A 23,647-nucleotide genomic window follows, 5' to 3' on the forward strand; every position below is an offset into this window, starting at 1 on the left:
TGAGCAGGATGGAAAGCTTTTTGAAGTGGTGGAATTCATGTTGCTCAAGATCCTGCAGGGCAAGAGTTTCAATTTGTGTTATGGGTTTGAGGAATTTGGGATGAACATGCTGCCAAACATGATATCCTTGATTTCAAGGGCTGCTTCACAGCTTGTGCCGTATGGATCCTTCCCACCAACACCTGCTTTTCTGAATTGCACAGGTGGGAACTTTCCCTGCAATAAATCCTACAATCCCATAACCCTCCTGGCCTTAACCTTCGTTAGTCGCTGTCCTCACCCATCCAGCCCCTTCCCTGCTCCCATTCCAGCACTATACAGCTGTCATTCCGCCACCAAACACAGTCTTTTTATTTTTTAATTTATTTCTCTCCTTTTCTGCTATTTCCCTCCGCCCCCCCCCCCCTCCCCACCACTCCCCTGCCCTCTGCCTAACCTGCAGCAATTCACTGCCATCCCCACCACACTATCCCTCCCCATCCCCACCCCAGCCTCCACCTTACTCCCTTCCAGATGCCACTCCCATCAAGCACTGGTGCTGCTGCTCCCAGTGAGGTTTCAGTTGCCTGAGACTGCAGTCGCGTGTGTGAGGTGCATGTGCTGGTGTGTGTGTGTTTATTGTTGACAAAGGCATTGGCTGAAAGATTTAAGTGTGAAAGTCTTTTTGTTGTGCCCATCTACAACTCAGCATCTCCGCTATATGGTGAATAGCAACTGTCCTCAGATAATATTGTTACATTCCATCCTGGATTTTCCATTGTTCCGGAATTGGGTTTTTTTGTCTTTTCCAACAAACTCAATCTTTATCAGTACCCATTTGGACTGGATCATCATCTTCATCATGAACATGATCACTCTCTTTACATTCTATGGTGTCTTTAGTTCTCAATAAGTTTTTCTGTGTTCTACAATTAATAACAAAATTCAGATGCCATTTCATTTTTCGTCCTACTACCTTTACAATACAAAATACATCGCAAATTTCTGTGAACTTAATTTCTGTAAATGACTCTTCAATGAATGATTTCTTAGCTTAAAGTTCCCCAGCTTTTAATTACAACTAAAACCAGAATATTCTCTTTAGCATTCTGTCATCTGTAAATGTTTTGAAAATTAAATTATCTAAAGATTTAAGGGCTTTTAGTAGTACAGAGGCTATATTTCTATTAACTTTTCAATTTCCTCTGATACTTCCATCTGCAGATACATTTTATTGTTTCACTTTTCGGTATGTTTCAAAAACCCCAAATGAATATGTTATAATGACCAAAATTAGTGCATAGGTAAACCTGTGATTGCGAGTTCCAACTCAGTGTTCCATGTTTAATTTGTTTAGTCTAATTTGTTTCATCATTATGAGTTGGGAGAAGTCAGCAAGTTTCATGCTGATATGGTGCACTACCAACTGCTGTGGAACGAACATTGTAAGAAAATTGTAAATTGTTTTGTTTGCTGTCAGCACTGGGCATGCATAAATGCTGACACATTTTAGGAGAACTTCATCACAATTTGCAATGAGAAAGTGAATGTTATCTCAAAATTTGTGTTTCATCATCATGGAGATTTTGCCACTAATATCTTCCAACATGATATTATATCAAGAAAATAATACATAGTGCAATGACTTTATGCCTAATGAGTTGTATATGTGGGGAAAAAAGGATATTACTTTCATGCCAAATGGGAATTTTTTGTAACAGAAAAAGTGGCACATGCATTTGTTTATTGCATCAAGCTACTATTGCATTTGTGAAATATCTGTGCACCCAAGTGTCAAACCGAGTTTCAATCATACAATGAACTGAGAAAAGAAAAAAAATTAAGGAACTTAGTATCCGTTAAGTTTTCAGCAAAATCTGTTCACAAAACCAGCTGTCAAATGTGTTGTTGCCACTCTTGCTTCTTACTGTGTCTTGAATGTATTGCCAAAAGGAGGAAATACTTTAATGAGGGTGAATTCGGAGATAAAAATTTCAAGGTGCTGCTGAAGAGTTGTTTCAGAATGTCAAAAACAAGTCTGAAATCATGGATGCCAATGAATCCCTTCAACTTTCATCAAGGACAATCACAAGAAGAGTTGAAAACAATGTCCAATGATGTTTTTTCTTTATTGAAAATTTACTTGGATGAGTGTTGTTATTTTGCAATGTAATTAGATAAGTCCTATGATGCAACAGGCACTGCTCAGTTGCCAGCTTTTGTAAGGATGATTTTTTATAATTTTATTGTCAAGGAAGAACCTTTGAAAGTAAATTCTTTGGAAAGAGGAGAAGATACTTTTTTTACTGTGAAGCAGCTCATCTTATCTGAGAAAATAACTATCTACAAGTTTGTTTGCCAAAGAGATGAAAGTTTTCAGCAGTTTATAACATACCACTATATTTTACACCAACAGTCTCTGTGGGTAAAGTTTCTTCTCCACAATCTTTTACTGGCTATCAAACTGTTTTTGCAAGGACTAGAAGAGAATAGTCTGTTAGCTTATACTGCAGATCCTTTCCAGCTTATGAATTTTGTGTCTTATCTGAAAACCTTAATGGTTAAATTTGAAATTTCAAGCTAATGCAAATGTATTGCTGATATGATATTTGAAGCAAATTCTTTGAGAAATACCCTATATTAGTTAATGTTGCACTTACAATAAAGGCTTTCTTTACTTCTAGTTACCTTTGTGAATCATTAGTTTCATAGATGAATTTATTAAAAATAAGTGCAGAACAAAGCTGACAGGTGAATGCCTGAATTCCTGTAATTGACCGTGTAACAAGTTATATACCAAATACCAAGGACAATGTTAACAGAACATCTATGAGGTTTCACATTAGCGCTGCCTTAAATGATGTAAGATAGTTCTTATGCTACGAACATAAGAATATATTTGTAAAATATTGTGAAATAAAATTCTCATGTTTAATACAAATAGTGAAGATATGAAACGTTTATGGTTAAATGGTTGTTTAACAGTATCATAAAATTACAAATGTAGCAATTATTGTACTTTTATAAGAAATTGAGCACTTTGATACATTGATATGGAACAGTAGATTGCAATGCCTTTGTGGCTACCTACCCTTGGACTAAATTGTACTGTTATATTGGATAAAATAAATTTGTAAAGCATTATAAATCACTTAAAGTAATACAAAATATTTAAAAGCATCAAATTTAGTACATAATACAACTTTGGCAGTTCTTGTAATACAATCAGAATAAAGCTATAGGGAAACCCAGTGTGTTAGTAAGACAGTAATTTTACTTACTGGACAATCCTGATAACAGTACAGGTTACTATTAAGGAATCAAGCATTAGAGGCCACCTGATTTCAAACATACAGTCATAAAATTCTCCTCAAAGCTGTAGAAAGTCAACATTTACTTTGTGTCTATTTTTACTCAACATAGTAATCAGTTTCATGAGACTTTAATGAGTTATGATTGCAGTACCTATATTCCAGCCAAATGCGCTAACTTTTAAGCAAACACACAAATCCTACAACATGCTAGTTTCTGGTTTTCATTTTACGTCCTTTATTTTGAGCTAATCTTAATTTGAGCCCATTTTGTGTTATAGACAAAATCTTTTCTTTTCTATCCCTATTAACAAAGATGTAAGGCACTTTTCAATGGTTATTATTTGCTATATCAGGAATTAAACTTACTGGTCTCTTGGAGGGGACTGAATATGACTATAATGTCATGTATATCATATTACCTACAGTGACAATCATACAAGGGATATCCATAATAAGCTGGATACTTGGTGATTTGCCCCCCCCCCCCCTCCCTCCCCGGCACCTGCCCACCTCGTCCCTAGAAGAAGACAGGGACTGTTGCCCTTCTTGAATTTCTACTGGTAGACCCATATGTCTCAGAGTGTATTTAAAAAACATACAAGCCACTTTGACTATATTGTCTTTTTAACAGTATTAATGTTCACTCAAGACTTATAAACGCAAAGTAGAAAAAAAGAATATGAAATTCATAGTACCATATTTAATACACTATAAGATGCCCTTTTTTCTTTGAAAAATTGCCTCCAAAATCCAGATTCATCTCATGCTTGAAATTAATATAAGAATGTACAGTGTTTGATTTAAAATTCCCACCAGTTTTAAAAATGGCCATATATTCAATGCTGCGGAAACCTATCTCTATCTGGCAACACTGGTTCAACTGGAGCAGCAGTGCACCGATGCAACGAAAATGAGTTGCGAGGATTCACAAGCTTGCTGATGATGTCTCCCTTCTGCCCAACTGTCACAAGCCTATGATGCATCATTGCATTCGACAGTGCCAGTGAACTTGAATTGAAAGTTAGCTATGTTATTTGTAACAGTGCAATATTTCTGTTAGTAGCTAGCTTCCTAACAGAAAAAAATAAAAGGTGTTCATATGATGCGGGCTATAAATTGAAACTAATAGCATATACAGAAGAACATGGAAACCTCTTGGAGTCTCGATAAATAAACCATTTAAAGTGAATATGAGAGAGGAATGGAACAGCTGGATGATGAATGAAACCAAACATGAATTCACGCTGAAGGGAGCTTTAAAACACCCTGCAATCAAACAAGTATGTCAGTGGATAAAACGGCCATGGTCTAGAGTGAGAGAAGACATTACTGTTAAATCTTTCAAGAAGTGCAACATAAGTAATGCCCTCGATGGCAGTGAAGACCATCTTACATATGAAGAGGACAACAAAGAGGAACAAGAAGAAAATTCAGATGATGATTTTCAGGGATTTTAAAGATCAGTTCAGTTTTATAAGCTAAGAATTTTTTTAGTCTCGCTTTGCAATCTAAAAATAAAAATGGTAAAAAAGTTACTTAAAAAATTGGGAAGTGTATATAAGAAGCTCAATACACATAAAAATAAACCACTGCAATCAATATTTCAGTACTTACGTCTTACTATGTGTGGAACAACTATTCCTTTCAATGTAGTATTCAGTTGTTCCCTCTTTGCATCATTATCTTTCAGATTACCAAAGACTTTTTTCTTTATATTTTGGATGTCAATATATGAAATTTTCAAATAATTTAAGAATCGCAAGGTTCTCTTTATTGATGTTTTACAAAGCGGGCAGCTTTTGAGACCTATTTCAACGTTTTGCTGTTTCAACCACTCATCCAATGCCTTAGACTCGATAGTATGTTTGCAATCCTCCAGATACACAAATCTGAAATCACAAAATATTACTGGTGCTTTTTAAAAAAGATTTTCAAAAAGAATTTAGTAAAAAAAATCTCAACTAATATAGTGACATGAATGATAGCTTCTAACAATGTAGCCTGCATCTAATCTACAATGTTAAACTAGTGTTAAAGCACTCTTGCAAAAATTCTATTATGTTTTAATACTATGGATATTTGTCATTCACGGCCAACTTGGGATAACTACATTGGCACTTTTCTAATTATCAGAAACTATTTCTTTGGGATGGGAAACACAGAGGTATTAAAATTTACATGACAGTACCCACATCAGTCATCACTGCAAATCTTTTAGGGATTTGGTCTAGACATAAAACTTGTAAATGTCATTGGAATGATCATTAAGAGTACCAGATCAAAAATTAGATTTTGAGGTGATATGTCTGAAAAATTCAAAATCTGAACCAGCCTCTGACAGGAGATGGACAGGCCGTAGCTGCACTTTGGAGAAAGTAATGTGAAACTTGAGTAGTAAGAAATGCCAACCAAATACCAAGATTGGAAGAAATACCAAACTTAATTGTATAGGATTTGGAGATAACCCTGCACTACTGACAAATAATGTGGAGGAGGCTAAACTTCACATTGTAATACTTGAAACAATAACACATAAATGATGCCAGCCTTCAAAGTTGAAACATCATCTGCTCAACTGAACATTAACAAAGAAATTAAGACTCTTAACACGTTGAAATACTTTGGTGAAATCAAAACCTGGAGCTTGAACAAGAGGGGCTCAACAGAGAGTTGAACAACTAAATTGTAAAAGCACAAAAAAGCATCTGGCCAACCTACAAGAAAAAATCTCTGTCACTGAACACCATATTCAAAAATGACTACTCCATTATAAAGCCTGAAGCAATGTATGCAAGCGAAACACTATTCAAGTTAAACACTAAATCAACAGCAAATAAACTACAGATGGGAGACAAGAATCATCAGAAATGCCATCCACAAAAAAACACCAAATAGATGGGCGATGAAGATTGCTACATAACAAAGTGATGTATCGGGAAAGTGAGTCAGTAACAGATACCATGCAAAAAGGAAAGGATACCACTTTCTTCCATACATAAAGATTACCAGAAACCAGGCTAGCAAAACAACTATTCAACTTCTTGTGAAAAAATGAAATTACAAATAATTGGTTCAAAGAGGAAAAAAGATGGTTTAGAAGAGTTGAATATAACAATGCAACCAACTGTAAACTGGGAAGGCAAGATGATTATAAAGTAAGGGCAGAGAATGATGAGGTTTAGGGAGCAGAGATGAAGCAGAAAAGCCAAATCTCTAATTGTAATATTTAAGTGTATATGGACTTATTCAAGTGCTCCAACATGGTTGTAAACTACATATAAAATGAATCTTCAGCTGCAAATTTACTGTAACATTTTCTACTGTTTAGTTAGTCAAGTAAAAAGAATGTTTTTGATAGGGAAATAGATTCTCATGTACACAATAGGTTGCCTGTGTGTCATAAAACAAAGGAATACAACAGAGTGCTAGCCCGTGGCTCTGACATGTGCATCAAGTCATTTTCCCCCAAGGATTATTGTCTGTGCCACCAACTGAGTGAACTTTCTAGGCACATGTCCCTTCACCTCATTACAGTTAGAAAAATATTTCCCACAGTTGTGACTAGTGCTTCCTTATGGTGGTTTCCAAAAACAAAATGCCATGTACAACAAACAGTGCTAATTTGCATTTTTTCATTCAGTTTGGTTCCTGGTTTCCTAAAAATGAATAAATGCACTGAGATGGCAACTAATATATTTTGTCCACCACTTTCACTGCATTCATTTGGTAGTGTGAGTGTGTGTGTATGTGTGTGTGTGTGTGTGTGTGTGTGTGTGTGTATGGGGGGGGGGGGAGGCTGTTTTTCAATGGTCATCAATCATCTTCATTTATACTCCGCAAGCCACCCAACAGTGTGTGGCGGAGGGCACTTTACGTGCCACTGTCATTACCTCCCTTTTCGGTTCCAGTTGCGTATGGTTCGCGGGGAAGAACAACTGTCTGAAAGCCTCCGTGCGCGCTCGAATCTCTCTAATTTTACATTCGTGATCACCTCGGGAGGTATAAGTAGGGGGAAGCAATATATTCGATACCTCATCCAGAAACGCACCCTCTCGAAACTGGCGAGCAAGCTACACCGCGACGCAGAGCGCCTCTCTTGCAGAGTCTGCCACTTGAGTTTGCTAAGCATCTCTGTAACGCTATCACGGTTACCAAATAACCCTGTGAAGAAACGTGCCACTCTTCTTTGGATCTTCTCTATCTCCTCCGTCAACCCGATCTGGTACGGATCCCACACTGATGAGCAATACTCAAGTACAGGTCGAATGAGTGTTTTGTAAGCCACCTCCTTTGTTGATGGACTACATTTTCTAAGGACTCTCCCAATGAATCTCAACCTGGTAACCGCCTTACCAACAATTAATTTTATATGATCATTCCACTTCAAATCGTTCCGCACACATAGTCCCAGATATTTTACAGAAGTAACTGCTACCAGTGTTTGTTCCGCTATCATATAATCTATCTGTCCAATCATCACCTTAACAGCCCCTTGCATTAATTTAATCGCAAACTTCTCACACCCGTCTCCTAGGTGGTCTTCCATGTTTCCTTCACTCAGCTCATGTCCATTCTGTCGTGGTGCATCCGCTTATGCCACCACCATAGCTGCAGAGTTCATATTTTGCACCTCCAGTGAGAGACCACAATGTGTGTGCCTGTTTTGCTTGGTGCCAGCAGTGGCAACAGCTGGGTGGACCCAGCAGCCTGCTGCCAGTGTGGTCCAACTCTCTCTTGCATCATCCGCGTACTTTGAAGGTTCAACTTGGTGATTACGGCTGTTCTGTAATTTTGCTGTAATGAACTGGCCACTTACTGGACTTGGGCTGGACTGTTCTTTCCGTGTTTAACGTCCACATGCATGTGTAACTCTGATACTAAGTAACAGTAGCTGTATTTTCCAGTGTACTTATTTGTTGTAATAGAAACTGTACATACTATAGTTTTTGGCCATGGAGTTTTTCTTCATATCTGCAAGTACAATGAATGCAATGTTGGTTCATTTGTTACAACAGCAGCAGATTGAACAGCAACGAGAGCAGTTTAGGGTTGCTTCACAAGTTGGTTATGAGATTGCAGGTTATCTTAGTTGAGGAGGTCCTGGCTATTGCTTAGGCATTTGAAGTGTCACAGGCTATGACTGAACAGCTTGAAGACATACTGGATGTAGTGGAATTGTGTTCAGTACCACAACAATGGTGTAGTTCACAGACTACCACGTCATTTTCTTCAGATCCACACCATTCGCAATTGGCCTGACTATGGCTCTTCCCAGTATCATTTCTGAACACATGCCCATAGTCAAAGTCTTCCCAGTGTGAGGCCTGCCATAAACATGCATATTTGGCAGCCATCTGTCATGGCTGCTCGCTTGAACAGTTTTCAGATGTGTAGTTCCTGGAAGTTCACAGTGTCACACCCGTGCATAGCCAAGAGTTCAGTGTTCCCAGTAAGATTAATCCTACTTTGCTCATTCAGCAACAGCCATTCCATTTCCAGGTCAATACCACGGCCTCTGGTGTTTGGTTGTTGTGATTAGCGAATTCCTGCTCAAAGCCAGTTCCTGATTGATAATGAGTGTCAGCATATTACATGGGTGGTCATGTTTTTGGCTGTCAACAGGGAGATGTCTGAAAACTGTTTGGTCAGTTTCTGGGTTTTCAATTGAGGATGTTGTGCATCTCGTTTCCAACTTCATACTGTTACAAGGGTTGGACAACCTATGTCACAAGTCTGGCTCTCTGTTTTTGCTGGGATTGGGTGCTGCAATAAAACTATGGGGCCCATACCACCCTTAAACCAATTGTCAGTCCCAAATTTAGTTGTGATATGCCTATTCCATTTGCTCTGCAGCTGTCAAGGAAATACGGAACAGACTACAAGACCTGGGCCTCACTGAATCCATTACTCCTAGCCAGTGGGCTATGCTGCCGGTTGTTATTCAAAAGCCTCAAGGGGGCCTTTGTGCAGGAATTTTAAGTCCACCATTAATAACCAATCAGTAGTAGATTGCTATCCTATTTCCCACCCTGAAGAAATACTCGCTAAACTGGTGGATACGCAGTTTTTTTGTACAATTGAATTGGCGGAGGCATACCTGTAGATTCAGCTGGATTCCACCTCTTCGCATATTATGGTTAACACTCCCTTCAGTTTGTATCATTATATAAGCCCACCATTCATCATTGCGAGTGCTCCCACTGTTTTCCAGAGACTTTTTAGAAAAGTTTACACAAGACGTTCCACTTTGTGCAAACTATCTTGATGACATTATCCAATTGTTTTTGTGCGAAGTCAGTTATTATTCATAATTTCTCCCTAATACAGCAGATATAAGTCATTCATTGAACAAGTTGCATAAAAAAGGTGTTCTTTTTGTTCAGTCAGCGATTGTGAGAGAGTATTACTAAAGACATCGCCATGCCTCGGCACCTTTACACTGGGTAAACCACTTGTCCTTACCACAGATACTCCCCAATATGGAGCTGTGGTGGTTTTGGCTCACAGAAGCACTGACAGCTCAGAACAGCCTATCGCATATGCTTCCAAATCGCTGACAGCCACTCAACGCAATCATACTCTGATATAAAAGGAAACTTTAGCCATCATGTATGCAGTCTGTCAGTTCAATGTTTTCCTGTGTGGCAACATATTCCATCTCATCACCGACAATATGCTACTTGTGGCACTACATAAAAAGTAAAATCGTACAGCATGAGTGGCTAGGAGGCCCCGAAGGGCAAGTTCAGCTTTCTAATTGGAAAACTTATTCCTATCCTTCATGCCAGCAGACACCTTTCCATCATGATGTATTGGAAGCATATCTGTGCAGGTGACTGTAGTGTGTGTGTGTGTGTGTGTGTGTGTGTGTGTGTGTGTGTGTGGAGTGTAATGTCATGTTCTTTTTGGAGATGATGATAGAAGGGAGAGGGTGAAACTCAATGATGACAGTTAGCCTGCCCGTGCTGAACAGCACCAAGGGGCCACTGAGCTTAATGTTCCCCTCTGATGGATGGATCACCATCAACAGTGTCACATGCCCTCGTGACACACAGTGAGAGGTTTGGAATTTAATCAAAGACATTGGTGCAAAGACAAGTGATGGGGGACTTTACGCCACCAACCCTCCTGTCTCCTCTGCCTTAAAAGCAAAAGGAAAATTGTCAACAGCACATGGCTAACCTGGACAGTCACCCATCCAAGTACTAGCCATGCTCGACAATGCTTAATTTTAGTGATATGACGGGGGCCAGTGTTTCATATTTGGCACATGTGGCACTATTTTGTCCACTGTTTGTGGCTACCTGACAGGACCATGCAATGACTCCAATGTTTGGCTTTGTTTTTGAGTACGTATCACTATGAAATTCCTCACAGATCCACAACACAGCATGTTAGTGTGGATGCATTGTTGCACCAGCCTATGAGATCCCATCCTGCCTTTGAGATATCTGAAGTTGTCCATTTTCAGATTGAGGCTCAATTGCAGCATGTGGTGGACAGACTTCCAGTGATGGCCTATTGTGTAGCACAAGACACCTGGCAAGACTCTATGGCCTGACAGGTGGTTGATTTTGAGTGCAATGGTTGACCAAAGTGCTTGAACACCAAGGAGCCTCTTCCATTCTCCATGTATTTCTCCTCTGCCATTGGCTGTCAGTAGTTGTTGGCACTCTCCTCCTTATCACCAACACAGGTGTCCCACAGATTATCATCCAGTCCTGTGGGCTTGTATCTTTACTCTTTTACACCAAGGCCATTAGGGGATGACCTGCCATCACACGGCATTTTGTTTACTGATCTAGCATCCATTAAGACGATCATCTGTGAATGAAAACAGTGCACAGAACAGTAAGTGCCACAGCCATGAACTTCCACTCCACAGTCCGTACTGAGTCAGCCTTGGGACCATGTTCACAATGATATTGTGAGCCCCTTGCATCATTCCATAAAGTTGGTGGTGGTTGACACATACTACAATACCCATATGTGCTGTGCATACCCTCTACCAACACAGAAGATACCGTATGGAGTCTCAGGTCTTTGTGATTGAGAGTTGTCTTTTAGATTAGATTAGATTTGATTTACTTTCATTCCAATTGATCCGTAGTGAGGAGGTGCTCCAGGATGTGGACCATGTCAGAAAAACAACAATACACGACAAATATTTACAACTAAAACAAGTAAGCTAATGTACCATTCCACAGGTCCCAAGTGGAATGATCGTCATTTTTTAATGAACACTAAGAGTCATTTTACAAATACTAATGCACTGAATTTAAAATAAAAAAGTTTTTTATTTATTTATAAGGTAATAAACATGTAATACAACTACTTTGATACTTATTTACAATGAACACATTACTGCACTGAAATGGTGCAGAAGTTAGATTATACTTACACACACACACAAATTTTGAATGAACACATTACTGCACTGAAATTGTGCAGAAGTTATGTTGTACTTATATACAAATCAGTTGGTTTTACTAAGAAACTCATCAATGGAGTAGAAGGAGTTGGCCACCAATAAATCCTTTAGGCTTCTCTTAAACTGAATTTCATTGGTTGTTAAACTTTTTATGGCTGCTGGCAAGTTATTGAATATATGTGTTCCTGAATAATGCACACCTTTTTGTACAAGACTAAGTGACTTTAAATCCTTGTGAAGATTATTCTTATTTCTAGTATTGATTCCATGAATTGAGCTGTTGGTTTGAAAAAGTGATATATTTTTAATGACAAATTTCATTAAGGAATAAATATATTGGGAAGAAGTAGTTAGTATCCCTAGTTCCCTGAACAGGCTTCTGCAGGATGTTCTTGAGTTCACACCACATATAACTCTTACTGCACGTTTTTGTGCCCGGAAAACTTTAGCTTGGCTTGATGAATTACCCCAAAAAATAATCCCATATGACATTATGGAATGAAAGTAAGCATAGTATGCCAGCTTTTTCATTTTTATATCGCCTATGTCTGACAAAATTCGCATTGCAAACAGAGATTTGTTAAGACGCTTCAGCAGTTCTGTGGTGTGCTCCTCCCAGTTGAATTTATTATCAAGCTGTAATCCCAAGAATTTAACACTGTCCACTTCTTCTATCTTCTTGTCATCATATGTTAGACATATACTCTTGGGACATCCCTTACAAGTTCTGAACTGCATGTAGTGTGTTTTTTCAAAGTTTAGCAACAAAGAATTGGCTAGGAACCAGTGATTAATGTCCACAAATATTTTATTGGCTGATCTTTCTAAGACTACACTTGATTTGCTATTTATTGCAATGTTTGTATCATCGGCAAACAAAACAAACTTGGCATCTGGTAATGCCTGGACGATCATCCCCTGTAGTGGCCTGCAGTTCACATCACCAGTGTTCTGAGACTTCCAGCCTCAAAATGTATTGCCCATCTCACATCTGCGCTGTTTCACCCATGGTTGAGTGGCAAGGTAGTGTATACGGTGTACATTTCTAAGACACAGTTACAAATGTGCTTGTCAGACTATGCATTGCTTTTGTTTTTTAACACCTGCAGGAACACACCATTGCACGGCTGAAGCCTGGCAGAGTCCCCCCATGGCTGACAGCCCCAGATTCTGTTGCACCTGTCTAGCCCTACACCACAGCCCGAAATAAGCATGCAACTTTGTGATATGCCCCAGTCAACACTGTCTGAGTGCATACTTTCAGTTGGCAGTCTGGATGGGCACCAGCGATCGTTTGAATGATTTACAAATTTTGAATGTTTACTGTAAACACCACAGAGATGTCGCTGTCCTCCCATCAGGACCAGCTGCATCCTTGATGAGTTATCAACCAGCTGCTAGTGTCACCCCACACCCAGGGCCAGATACCACAGGGGCACATCCAATACATGTGCTGTTGGGCACTGGCAAAATTGACATGTGCCTGCCAGTCACGTCAAGCCCTCAGTTGATGTCTGACAGCAATTGTCTGGATGTCATCATCCCACAGGATCACGCTGTGGCCCTTCCCCAATTACCGCTGTCCCGCCCTCGCCACTGACAGTACAGTTCTAGGCCAACAACATGTGTGGGGTCTTTTATACGCCTGGTTCCCTATATACTGCAGGCCACTTCTGGCCATATGCTGTGCCAGGCTGGAGAAAGTTGATGTGAGTTCCCACAGTGGCTATGCCTCTTTGGATGCTTACAATCCAATGTCCAATGGAGGTGAACATTGTCAATATGCAGCTGCTGCTGCTGCTGTCCCAATGTCTCCTGTGTGGACCTAGTGGTCTCTTCAGCTGTGCCAGTCTGTATGCAGCATTAGTCCTGCCTGTTTGGTCTCCTGTCTTTTCCCACTGACACCTGCAGCACAGATCACAGAAGGGGAGGAGAGAGATGGTGGTACATCCACTTATATCGCCACCACAGCTGCAGAGTTTGTATTTGGCACTGCTGGCAAGGGATGAAAATGGGAGTGCCTTCTTCAATTGCTGCCAGCACCGCTGCATGTTGAGTAGATGCAGCTGCACACCAGCAGCGTGGGCCTGCTCTCCCATGTTGTTCATGTTCCATAAAGGTTCAACTTGCCGATTAGGACTACTGCATGATTTTACTACAATGAATTTTACTGGTTACCCGATTGGGCACGGATTGTTCTTCCTCTGTTTAATGTCCATTTGTTAAGTCACTGTGATTGTATTACCCTGTGCACTTGGCTGTTGTAATAAGAACTGCAGATACCACACATTCATAGATAATTTTTGGCCATCGGTTATCACCCACTCCTCACTTCACCCATCACTCACTTCTGACATGTTGCACTATGGAAATGCAACAACTTCTTTGAAAGTCTTCTGATGCACCTTTACCCACTACCATGTTTGTCATCTTTTTTGAGTGTTATTCATGTAGTTTCCTGAACATGTAAATGGAGTTGTCTTTGTCTCCTGCTATCACGACCTGGTCTTCGCTGAAGAGGCGAGTATGCAATATTTCTTGTCCTACACAGATTTCCATTCCACCTCATTTCTTCTTCCAATTTTGTAAAACTTCTTTAAGTCAATACTAATGACCACCCTTGCCTTAGACCCACATTTATGGAGAATTCTAGGGATATTTTGTTACCTACCTTAACCATACAGTTGCAACTCTCACACAAGCTCTTATTGACAGAATATACTACCGACACCAAAATTCTGCATTGCTACCCAAAATTCACTTAGTGCCCCTGTATCATATGCCTTCTGCTGATCGATAAATTTTAAGTGAACCATCATTACCCTTGCTAGCCTCGTTTTGATCGGGTGTTTAATGAGTGAATATGCCATCTGTACATCAGTGTCCCACTCTAAACCCATTTTGCTTCTGCAATTCTGTTATTTGTGCTTCTATTAATAATGCTAATTCCTCTATAATTTGCAAAATCACATTGGTTTTCTTTTTTAAATATGGATGAAGCAATCGCCTTTTTCCATTCATTTGGCAGTTTCTCAACTTTTAAACATCTACTAAATATTACTGAAACTGCTGAGGAGACTACCTTTAAGGTCTACCACAGCTTCATTTCCAAGATTGTAGCTTTCCTACCTTTCATTTGTTGAGAGAGCTTTACTTACATCTGCTGAGTCTACAAGTGTGTTTGCTCCGTTTTATGATGAGTTAACATGATGGTTTTCATAACCGGCTATGAATTCTGCCCTACTTTTGATTAGAAGATTTTGTAATAGGTTGTCCACTCCTCAGTAGAGATACGACTCATTCCTCCAATGTCTTTATGTCGTGTTCACATTCCTCTGATTAACTTTGATGCTTTATCAACTTTTGTGTTTCCTCCTTCTAGGTTGATATCTTGGCATCTCTCTCCCTAGTACTCACTTTTACCCTTGGATTTATTTATATCAGCATAAATACTGTAGTGTAACACAGTATATAAATGAAACAAATTTTAAGACAATTTTATGGAAATGGGAGAGGTGATTCTGTGAGGACAATTTGACAGTAATTGTAGCAGCTGTGTTGAAACAGGGGAATCAGACATGGTTGCAGCCTAACCACCAATGTTATTCCATCTTTACCTTGGACAAGTAGTAAAAAAAACCAAGGGCAATTTTGGAAAGAGAAATAAGATTCAGGGAGAAGGAATAAAAACTTTGCGATTTGCTGATGACACTGTCACTCTATCAGAAATGGCAAACGACTTGTTTAGTTGAATAGAATAGGTAAAGTTTTGAACACAAATCAGTGTAACTGAAATAAATAGGGGGATGATGAGAGAATTAAACTAGGAAATGAGACAGTAACAGTAGTAGATGAGTTCTGCTATTCGAGCACCAAAATAACTGATGATGGTCGAAGTAGAGAGGATATTAGATGCAGTATGGCAATAGCAAGTGAAGTATTTTTTTTAAATGAAAAATTTGCTGACATCAAATATAAATTAAACTTTGGAAAGTTTCTCCTGGAAGTGTCTGTCTGGAATGCAGCATTGTATGGAAGTGCAATGAGGAGAATAAGCACTACTGACAAGAGTATAATAGAAGCTTCAGTAATATGGTGTAACAGAAAAATTCTGAAGATTAAATGGATAAATTAAGTAACTAATGAAAAGATATAGAATCAAATTGGAGAAAAAAATAGATTTATGGCACAACTTGAATAAAGGAACGGTTAGTGTGAAAGGACACATCTGGGGCATTAAGAATCATTAATTTGGTAATGGAGGACAAACTTGGGGGGGGGGGGTTGCAAAAATTTAAAAAGAAAGACAAAAGTTGAGTACAGTAAGCAGGTCATGATGAATGTAGGTCACAGTAGTTATGCACAGATGAGCAGACTTCAACAGAGTTGACTAGCAAAGAGAACTCTGAAGATGGCTGAACGTTATACGGCCGAAATATTAGAAGAAGAAGGAGATTTCTTGCGGCTGCACACCCGAAACTTAATGGAACTGCGTAAAACTAGTCTTTAGACTGAAGATCATAAGGACAACATACCAGACCTAGTCTTAGGATGGACCCCACCTCCAGTCACACATCAATCATGAACCCTGTGTCACGTGTGGAAAGTGTCAGTAGATTTCTTGAATCTATTTCACATGCACTGTGCTTTTTTGTGCAAAACTATTTCTTACTGCATTTCATGTCAGCTTTATGATAATATTTTGAGCAATTTCATTCCTTTTCATGTTTCAAGTGACTAATTTTTGTCTTGTGATCCCGTAAATTATCAGTGCATGCTGGTGAGCTGTGACTAGAGTTCATGTAAACCATTAATCACTATCAGTTTTGTTCCCCATAAATCTCCTGAGTAGAGTAGTGACTGCTTCCTGACCCATAATAGATGCAATAATGTGATTCTAGAGAACATTTTTTTTTTTTAAATTTAGTAGTTGCCTAGTTGCATATTATTAATTATATGCACTTATTAATGATAAACACTTGAAGAGAGACAAAGAAATGCAGATGGTCGCATTTCACATTTGTCATCTAGCACTCACCATTGGCACTAATCAGAACCAGTGAATTTTTCCTTAGTATTTTTACAACAATAAAACAATTGTATTTTTTATCTGTTTTATTTCAGTTCATCTAGCATAAAAACAAAGAAACAACTTAAAGTTGCTGATGTGCTGACAACAGGCATGGTAACACCAATAACTAATTGAAAACATAGGAAATTGTGGCACTGAAAATGGAAATGCAATGTGGCTAGGCCCTCCTGTCGGGTAGACTGTTCGCCTGGTGTAAGTCTTTCGAGTTGACGCCACTTCAGCGACTTGCGTGTCGATGGGGATGAAATGATGATGATAAGGACAACACAACACCCAGTCCCCGAGCGGAGAAAATCTCTGACCCAGCCGGTAATCGAACCGCACCATTAGGTATGACATTCTGTCGCGCTGACCACTCAGCTACCAGGGGTGGACAATTGTGGCACTGAAACCATTACACACTGACCAAGCTCCACATGTGATGGATTCTTGTCCAAAGTTTGAGATATTCTCTGTGGTAAAAGGCTCTGAAACTACTGAGAGAGATGATTTTGAGCCAACAATATCTTCAGTTGCATGGAAATGATGACATAAAATATAGTAAATTTCAACAGCAAGAAGGTAATAGGGTATTACAACATTTAGCTTTGCAATCTTCAATACATCAATAAAATTTTAATCATATAAGGCTACTTTCACTGCAGAGTCACCAAACTACTCGGTGAAGTTCTCTAAGTTTCAGTTTCACCCAAATCATATATTAACTGGTCCCAACTGTGATTAAAGCATTTCCGGATAGTTAATATTAATACTTTTCCTTCAGTTTTACCACCAAAGAGCTGACAGACAAGACAGAAGAGGTCACGAGCACTTAGGAAATGCCTGTTTCCATCATTCAGCTTACAACCTCTATAATACGTGAAGCCGCTTTCCTGAACAATTTTACTGGGTGGTAGGATCTCTCTCTCTCTCTCTCTCTCTCTCTCTCTCTCTCTCTCTCTCTCTCTCAGATGCAATGTGTTTTGACAAAAGATAAGCCCAGTTAGTTTTCAGCTCTTTCATCACATTGAGGTAGGATCTTTCTCTCAGAAGCTATGTTTTTTGACAAAAGAAACACCCAGAGTTTGTTTTCAGCTCTTTCATCAAAGTATTAAAGATGCACAACATAACAGTGAATATTAAATTACCAGACTTCACAGTTCCAAAATTAATTCCAAAAGGCTGATTCATTTTCAAAATGAAGTCTATATACAATGGTAGTAAAATTTATCATTGTTGTTGTTGTATTCGGTCCTGAGACTGGTTTGATGCAGCTCTCCATGTTACTCTATCCTGTGCAAGCTTCTTCATCTCCCAGTACTTACTGCAACCTACATCCTTCTGAATCTGCTTAGTTTATTCATCTCTTGGTCTCCCTCTACGATTTTTACCCTCCACGCTGCCCTCCAATGCTAAATTTGTGATCCCCTCATGCCTCAGAACATGTCCTACCAACCGGTCCCTTCTTCTTGTCAAGTGGTGCCACAAAATCCTCTTTTCCCCAATTCTATTCAATACTTCCTCATTTATCATTACAAAAATTATTAAAAAAATTAATAATAAAACAAAGAAGTAAAAAATACTTCATTCTTTTCACAGAATACAAAATATGAAATTCCATATCGAAAAATATACCTGGCATCCTCTTCATCTTCTGAGCCAAAGAAAATTGTTGTTAATTCTTCTTCATTACAAATTCTACATAAAGGAGGGCATGGTTCACCACAGAAGCCAACACAATCATGGCCACATTTAAGCTTTTTCTCGCATGGTTCATAACATGGAGAACGATTACAAAGCTCATAGCAAAGCTTTGTGCATCGGATATGTTTACAGCGCCATTCACACGGTTCCTGAAATTTAATACACATGGTTTTAAAATGATTACTGACATACTGTAGAACAATTTACTTTCTTCTCTGTACTGTATTATCAATTCAAATATTCAGTGACATGCTTCAAAATAAATATGGCGCAACATGAATATCTTAATGGAGATAGCATGTCCATCAATTTTTATCAATACCGAGTGCTCGCTGGTCCCTACCTCCCCTATACAGAGCCCCTACTTACTCCTGAGGTGCCACATTCATCAAATAGACAAGCAAAGATACATTTCTTGCAGAGGAGTCACTATCCATTGGAGGGAATATACTTGAGGCATCTTTGACTTCTCTGGGACATGACTCAGCATTTCACCCAACATACCAGTTTGAAGCAGCCTCCAACCCCTTGACATCAGTCAGTATGATTTCCAGCAACTTACAAACAGCAATCAAATCATTCCATGTTCTAAACCAGTATTCTAAATGGGGCTGCATTATTACTGGCTCAATATTTATCTGAACACCAAAAAATTAACTTTAAATTAGCCTCACTCATATTATTTTAATTGCAACATCTGTTCCACTTGAGCAATTGCAGGTTCCCTAAAGTATCTAAAGCTAATAACACTCAAGTAAGTTGTTTGTATAAACAACAATTGAAAAAAACTCAAAAAATTGCAGGTATTTTTTAAGGAGACAATGGGTCTTGAACATTTGTTGAGGTTATGCTCACTAAGCGACTCATGTAACAGTGTCCAGAACAGTGCTAATGTATGAAAAATGTCCACAACATACATTACTGTTTAAGCAAGCAACTAAATTAAACATTATGTGTCAGTAATAGTATGTGCAAAATACAATAATACAATGCAGCAGTTGAATTCATAAGAACTAAGTTTACACAACAATCATATAATTTCAATCACCGATTTAACTGAATTTCATTAAAAGGTTACCGTTTTTACAGTGTCATTCTTTCTTGCCGTATAAATAACATTTAAAATATGTGATGCCATTACTGAATTTTGCTTTTCTGGAATGTTCAACAATTACTCCAATGAAGAGTGAATGTACTGCTATTCAGCAAAATGGCCGAACCAACGTTCATGATGAAGAGCAGTGTGGGCACCCGAATGCATCATATCCGGATGGAACATTCACTCACTACATTGTTTCCGTACACTTCGAACACTTCACGATAAATTTCTATAGGTTTTAGGCTTTTTGCCAACAACAACCGTATCACAGACCACACCTCACAACTGGCAGGATTTTTTATTGCAGCGCACAGAGCAAATGAAATTTTGACAGAAAAGTTTGGCCAGACTGCTACACTATTAAGGCCTAGTTACAGAGTCCCTGGCTAGCAGCTGCTAAAGTTCTATTCTAGAAGTAGTGTGGAAAATGTGTTGCACGAACAGATAATAACACCTAACTGGAGAATAAATGCAGGATAACTAATCTGGTGATTGTGGCAGTGTTACTGAAGTTAACCAGAGAATAAGTTTTGACACTGGCAGGAATAGTTACAGAATTTGTGATGACAAGATTGTCAGAAAGAGGAAGGAGAAGAAACGGGGACACAAACAAATTACGGAAGAATATGATAATTCCAAATTTATATAAAAATTTCGTACTACTAATTTCGACCTCATGCTTCAGAAGCTAGAGAGTATGAATGAAACGTGAAACTATTTCCTAACATAAAACTTTTTGCTTGTAGTAGGCCTAATAGGCATTTGATATTGGTACTTCGTGAATTATAATCTGTTGTGTTATAAAAATGACAATTTGTGCCAAAACAGTCTCGTTTATTTGGTGTGTGTAACAATTGCTGCAATATTAGGTGGGTTTATTTCGTTTTATCTAGCAGAAAGTGACAAAACACATGTAATCAGATCAAAAAACAACACTAGTCTTGGGCACCATTTGTATTAACAGCTTCTCTAGTATTGCTGTTGTTGTTGTGGTCTTCAGTCCTGAGACTGGTTTCATGCAGCTCTCCATGGTACTCTATCCTGTGCAAGCCTCTTCATCTCCCAGTACCTACTGCAACCTACATCCTTCTGAATCTGCTTAGTGTATTCATCTCTTGGTCTCCCTCTACGATTTTTACCCTCCATGCTGCCCTCCAGTGCTAAATTGGCGATCCCTTGATGCCTCAGAACATGTCCTACCAACCGATCCCTTCTTCTAGTCAAGTTGTGCCACAAACTCACCTTCTCCCCAATTAGATTCAATAACTCCTCATTAGTTATGTGATCTACCCACCTACTCTTCAGCATTCTTCTGTAGCACCACATTTTGAAAGCTTCTATTCTCTTCTTGTCTAAACTATTTATCGTCCATATTTCACATCCATACATAGCCACACTCCATACAAATACTTTCAGAAACGAGTTCCTGACACTTAAATCAATACTCGATGTTAACAGATTTCTCTTCTTCAGAAACGCTTTCCTTGCCATTGCCAATCTACATTTTATATCCTCTCTACTTCGACCATCATCGGGTTTCTTGCTGCTCAAATAGCAAAACTCCTTTACTACTTTAAGTGTCTCATTTCCTAATCTAATTCCTGCAGCATCACCCGACTTAATTCGACTTCATTCCATTATGCTCGTTTTGCTTTTGTTGATGTTCATCTTATACCCTCCTTTCAAGACACTGTCCATTCCGTTCAACTGCTCTTCCAAGCCCTTTGCTGTCCCTGACAGAATTACAATGTCATCGGTGGACCTCAAAGTTTTTATTTCTTCTCCATGGATTTTAATACCTACTCCGCACTTTTCTTTTGTTTCCTCTACTGCTTGCTCAATATACAGATTGAATGGCATCGGGGAGAGGCTACAACCCTGTCTCACTCTCTTCCCAACCACTGCTTCCCTTTCATGCCCCTCGACTCTTGTAACTGCCATCTGGTTTCTGTACAAATTGTAAATAGCCTTCCGCTCCCTGTATTTTACCCCTGCCACCTTTAGAATTTGAAAGAGAGTATTGCAGTCAACATTGTCAAAAGCTTTCTCTAAGTCTACAAATGCTAGAAATGTAGGTTTACCTTTCCTTAATCTAGCTTCTAAGATAAGTCGTAGAGTCAGTATTGCCTCGAGTGTTCCAACATTTATATGGAATCCAAACTGATCTTCCCCGAGGTCGGCTTCTACCAGTTTTTCCATTCGTCTGTAAAGAATTCGCGTTAGTATTTTGCAGCTGTGGCTTATTAAACTGATAGTTCGGTAATTTTCATATCTGTCAACACCTGCTTTCTTTGGGATTGGAATTATTATATTCTTCCTGAAGTCTGAGGGAATTTCGCCTGTCTCATAGATCTTGCTCACCAGATGGTAGAGTTTTGTCATGACTGGCTCTCCCAAGGCGATCAGTAGTTCTAATGGAATGTTATCTACTCCCGGGGCCTTGTTTCGACTTAGGTCTTTCAGTGCTCTGTCAAACTCGCCCATTTCATCTTCATCTACCTCCCCTTCCATTTCCATAATATTGTCCTCAAGAACATCGCCCCTGTATAGACCCTCTACATACTCCTTCCACCTTTCTGCTTTCCCTTCTTTGCTTAGAACTGGGTTTCCATCTGAGCTCTTGATATTCATGTAAGTGGTTCTCTTTTCTCCAAAGGTCTCTTTAATTTTCCTGTAGGCAGTATCTATCTTACCCCTAGTGAGATAAGCCTCTACATCCTTACATTTCTCCTGTAGCCATCCCTGCTTAGCCATTTTGCACTTCCTGCCGATCTCGTTTTTGGGACATTTGTATTATTTTTTGCCTGCTTCACTTTCTGCATTTTTGTATTTTCTCCTTTCATCAATTAAATTCAGTATCTCTTCTGTTACCCAAGGATTTCTACTAGCCCTCGTCTTTTTACCTACTTGATCCTCTGCTGCCTTCACTATTTTATTCCTCAAAGCTGCCCATTCTTCTTCTACTGTATTTCTTTCCCCCATTCCTGTCAATTGTTCCCTTATGCTCTCCCTGAAACTCTGTACAACCTCTGGTTCTTTCAGTTTATCCAGGTCCCATCTTCTTAAATTCCCACCTTTTTGCAGTTTCTTTAGTTTTAATCTACAGTTCATAACCAATAGAGTGTGGTCAGAGTCCACATCTGCCCCTGGAAATGTCTTACAATTTAAAATCTGGTTCCTAAATCTGTGTCTTACCATTATATAATCTATCTGAAACCTTTTAGTATCTCCAGGGTTCTTCCATGTATACAATCTTCTATCATGATTCTTGAACCAAGTGTTAGCTATGATTAGGTTATACTCTGTGCAAAATTCTACCAGGCGGCTTCCTCTTTCATTTCTTAGCCCCAATCCATATTCACCTACTACGTTTCCTTCTCTTCCTTTTCCTACTGTCGAATTCCAGTCACTCATGACTACTAAATTTTCATCTCCCTTCACTACCTGGATAATTTCTTTTATTTCATCATACATTTCTTCAATTTCTTCATCATCTGCAGAGCTAGCTGGCATATAAACTTGTACTACTGTAGTAGCCATGGGCTTTGTGTCTATCTTGGCTACAATAATGCGTTCACTATGCTGTTTGTAGTAGCTTACCTGAACTCTTATTTTTTTATTCATTATTAAAACTACTCCTGCATTACCCCTATTTGACTTTGTATTTATAACCCTGTATTCACCTGACCAAAATTCTTGTTCCTCCTGCCACCGAACTTCACTAATTCCCACTATATCTAACTTTAACCTACCCATTTCCGTTTTTAAATTTTCTAACCTACCTGCCCGATTAAGGGATCTGACATTCCATGCTCTGATCCGTAGAATGCCAGTTTTCTTTCTCCTGATAACAACGTCCTCTTGAGCAGTCCCCGCCCGGAGATCCGAATGGGGGACTATTTTACCTCCAGAATATTTTACCCAAGAGGACGCCATCATCATTTAACCATACAGTAAAGCTGCATGCCCTCAGGAAAAATTATGGCTGTAGTCTCCCCTTGCTTTCAACCGTTCGCAGAGCCAGCACAGCAAGGCCATTTTGGTTATTG

The 23,647-nt window shown here is 39.0% G+C and overlaps 1 protein-coding gene across 1 annotated transcript in view; it reads right to left on the reverse strand.

Moving 5' to 3' along the window:
* LOC124775938 (NFX1-type zinc finger-containing protein 1-like) overlaps positions 1-23,647 on the reverse strand; it is a 346,822-nt gene that overhangs the window by 84,951 nt on the left and 238,224 nt on the right. The window contains exons 15-16 of the mRNA XM_047250783.1: positions 18,431-18,648; positions 4,908-5,182 (exon numbers count right to left, since the gene is read on the reverse strand). Coding sequence (XP_047106739.1) covers positions 4,908-5,182; positions 18,431-18,648 — 493 coding nt within the window. The remainder of the gene's footprint in view (positions 1-4,907; positions 5,183-18,430; positions 18,649-23,647) is intronic.

Source organism: Schistocerca piceifrons, chromosome 2, assembly GCF_021461385.2.
Source record: "Schistocerca piceifrons isolate TAMUIC-IGC-003096 chromosome 2, iqSchPice1.1, whole genome shotgun sequence".
In the NCBI taxonomy this organism is placed as follows: domain Eukaryota; kingdom Metazoa; phylum Arthropoda; class Insecta; order Orthoptera; family Acrididae; genus Schistocerca; species Schistocerca piceifrons.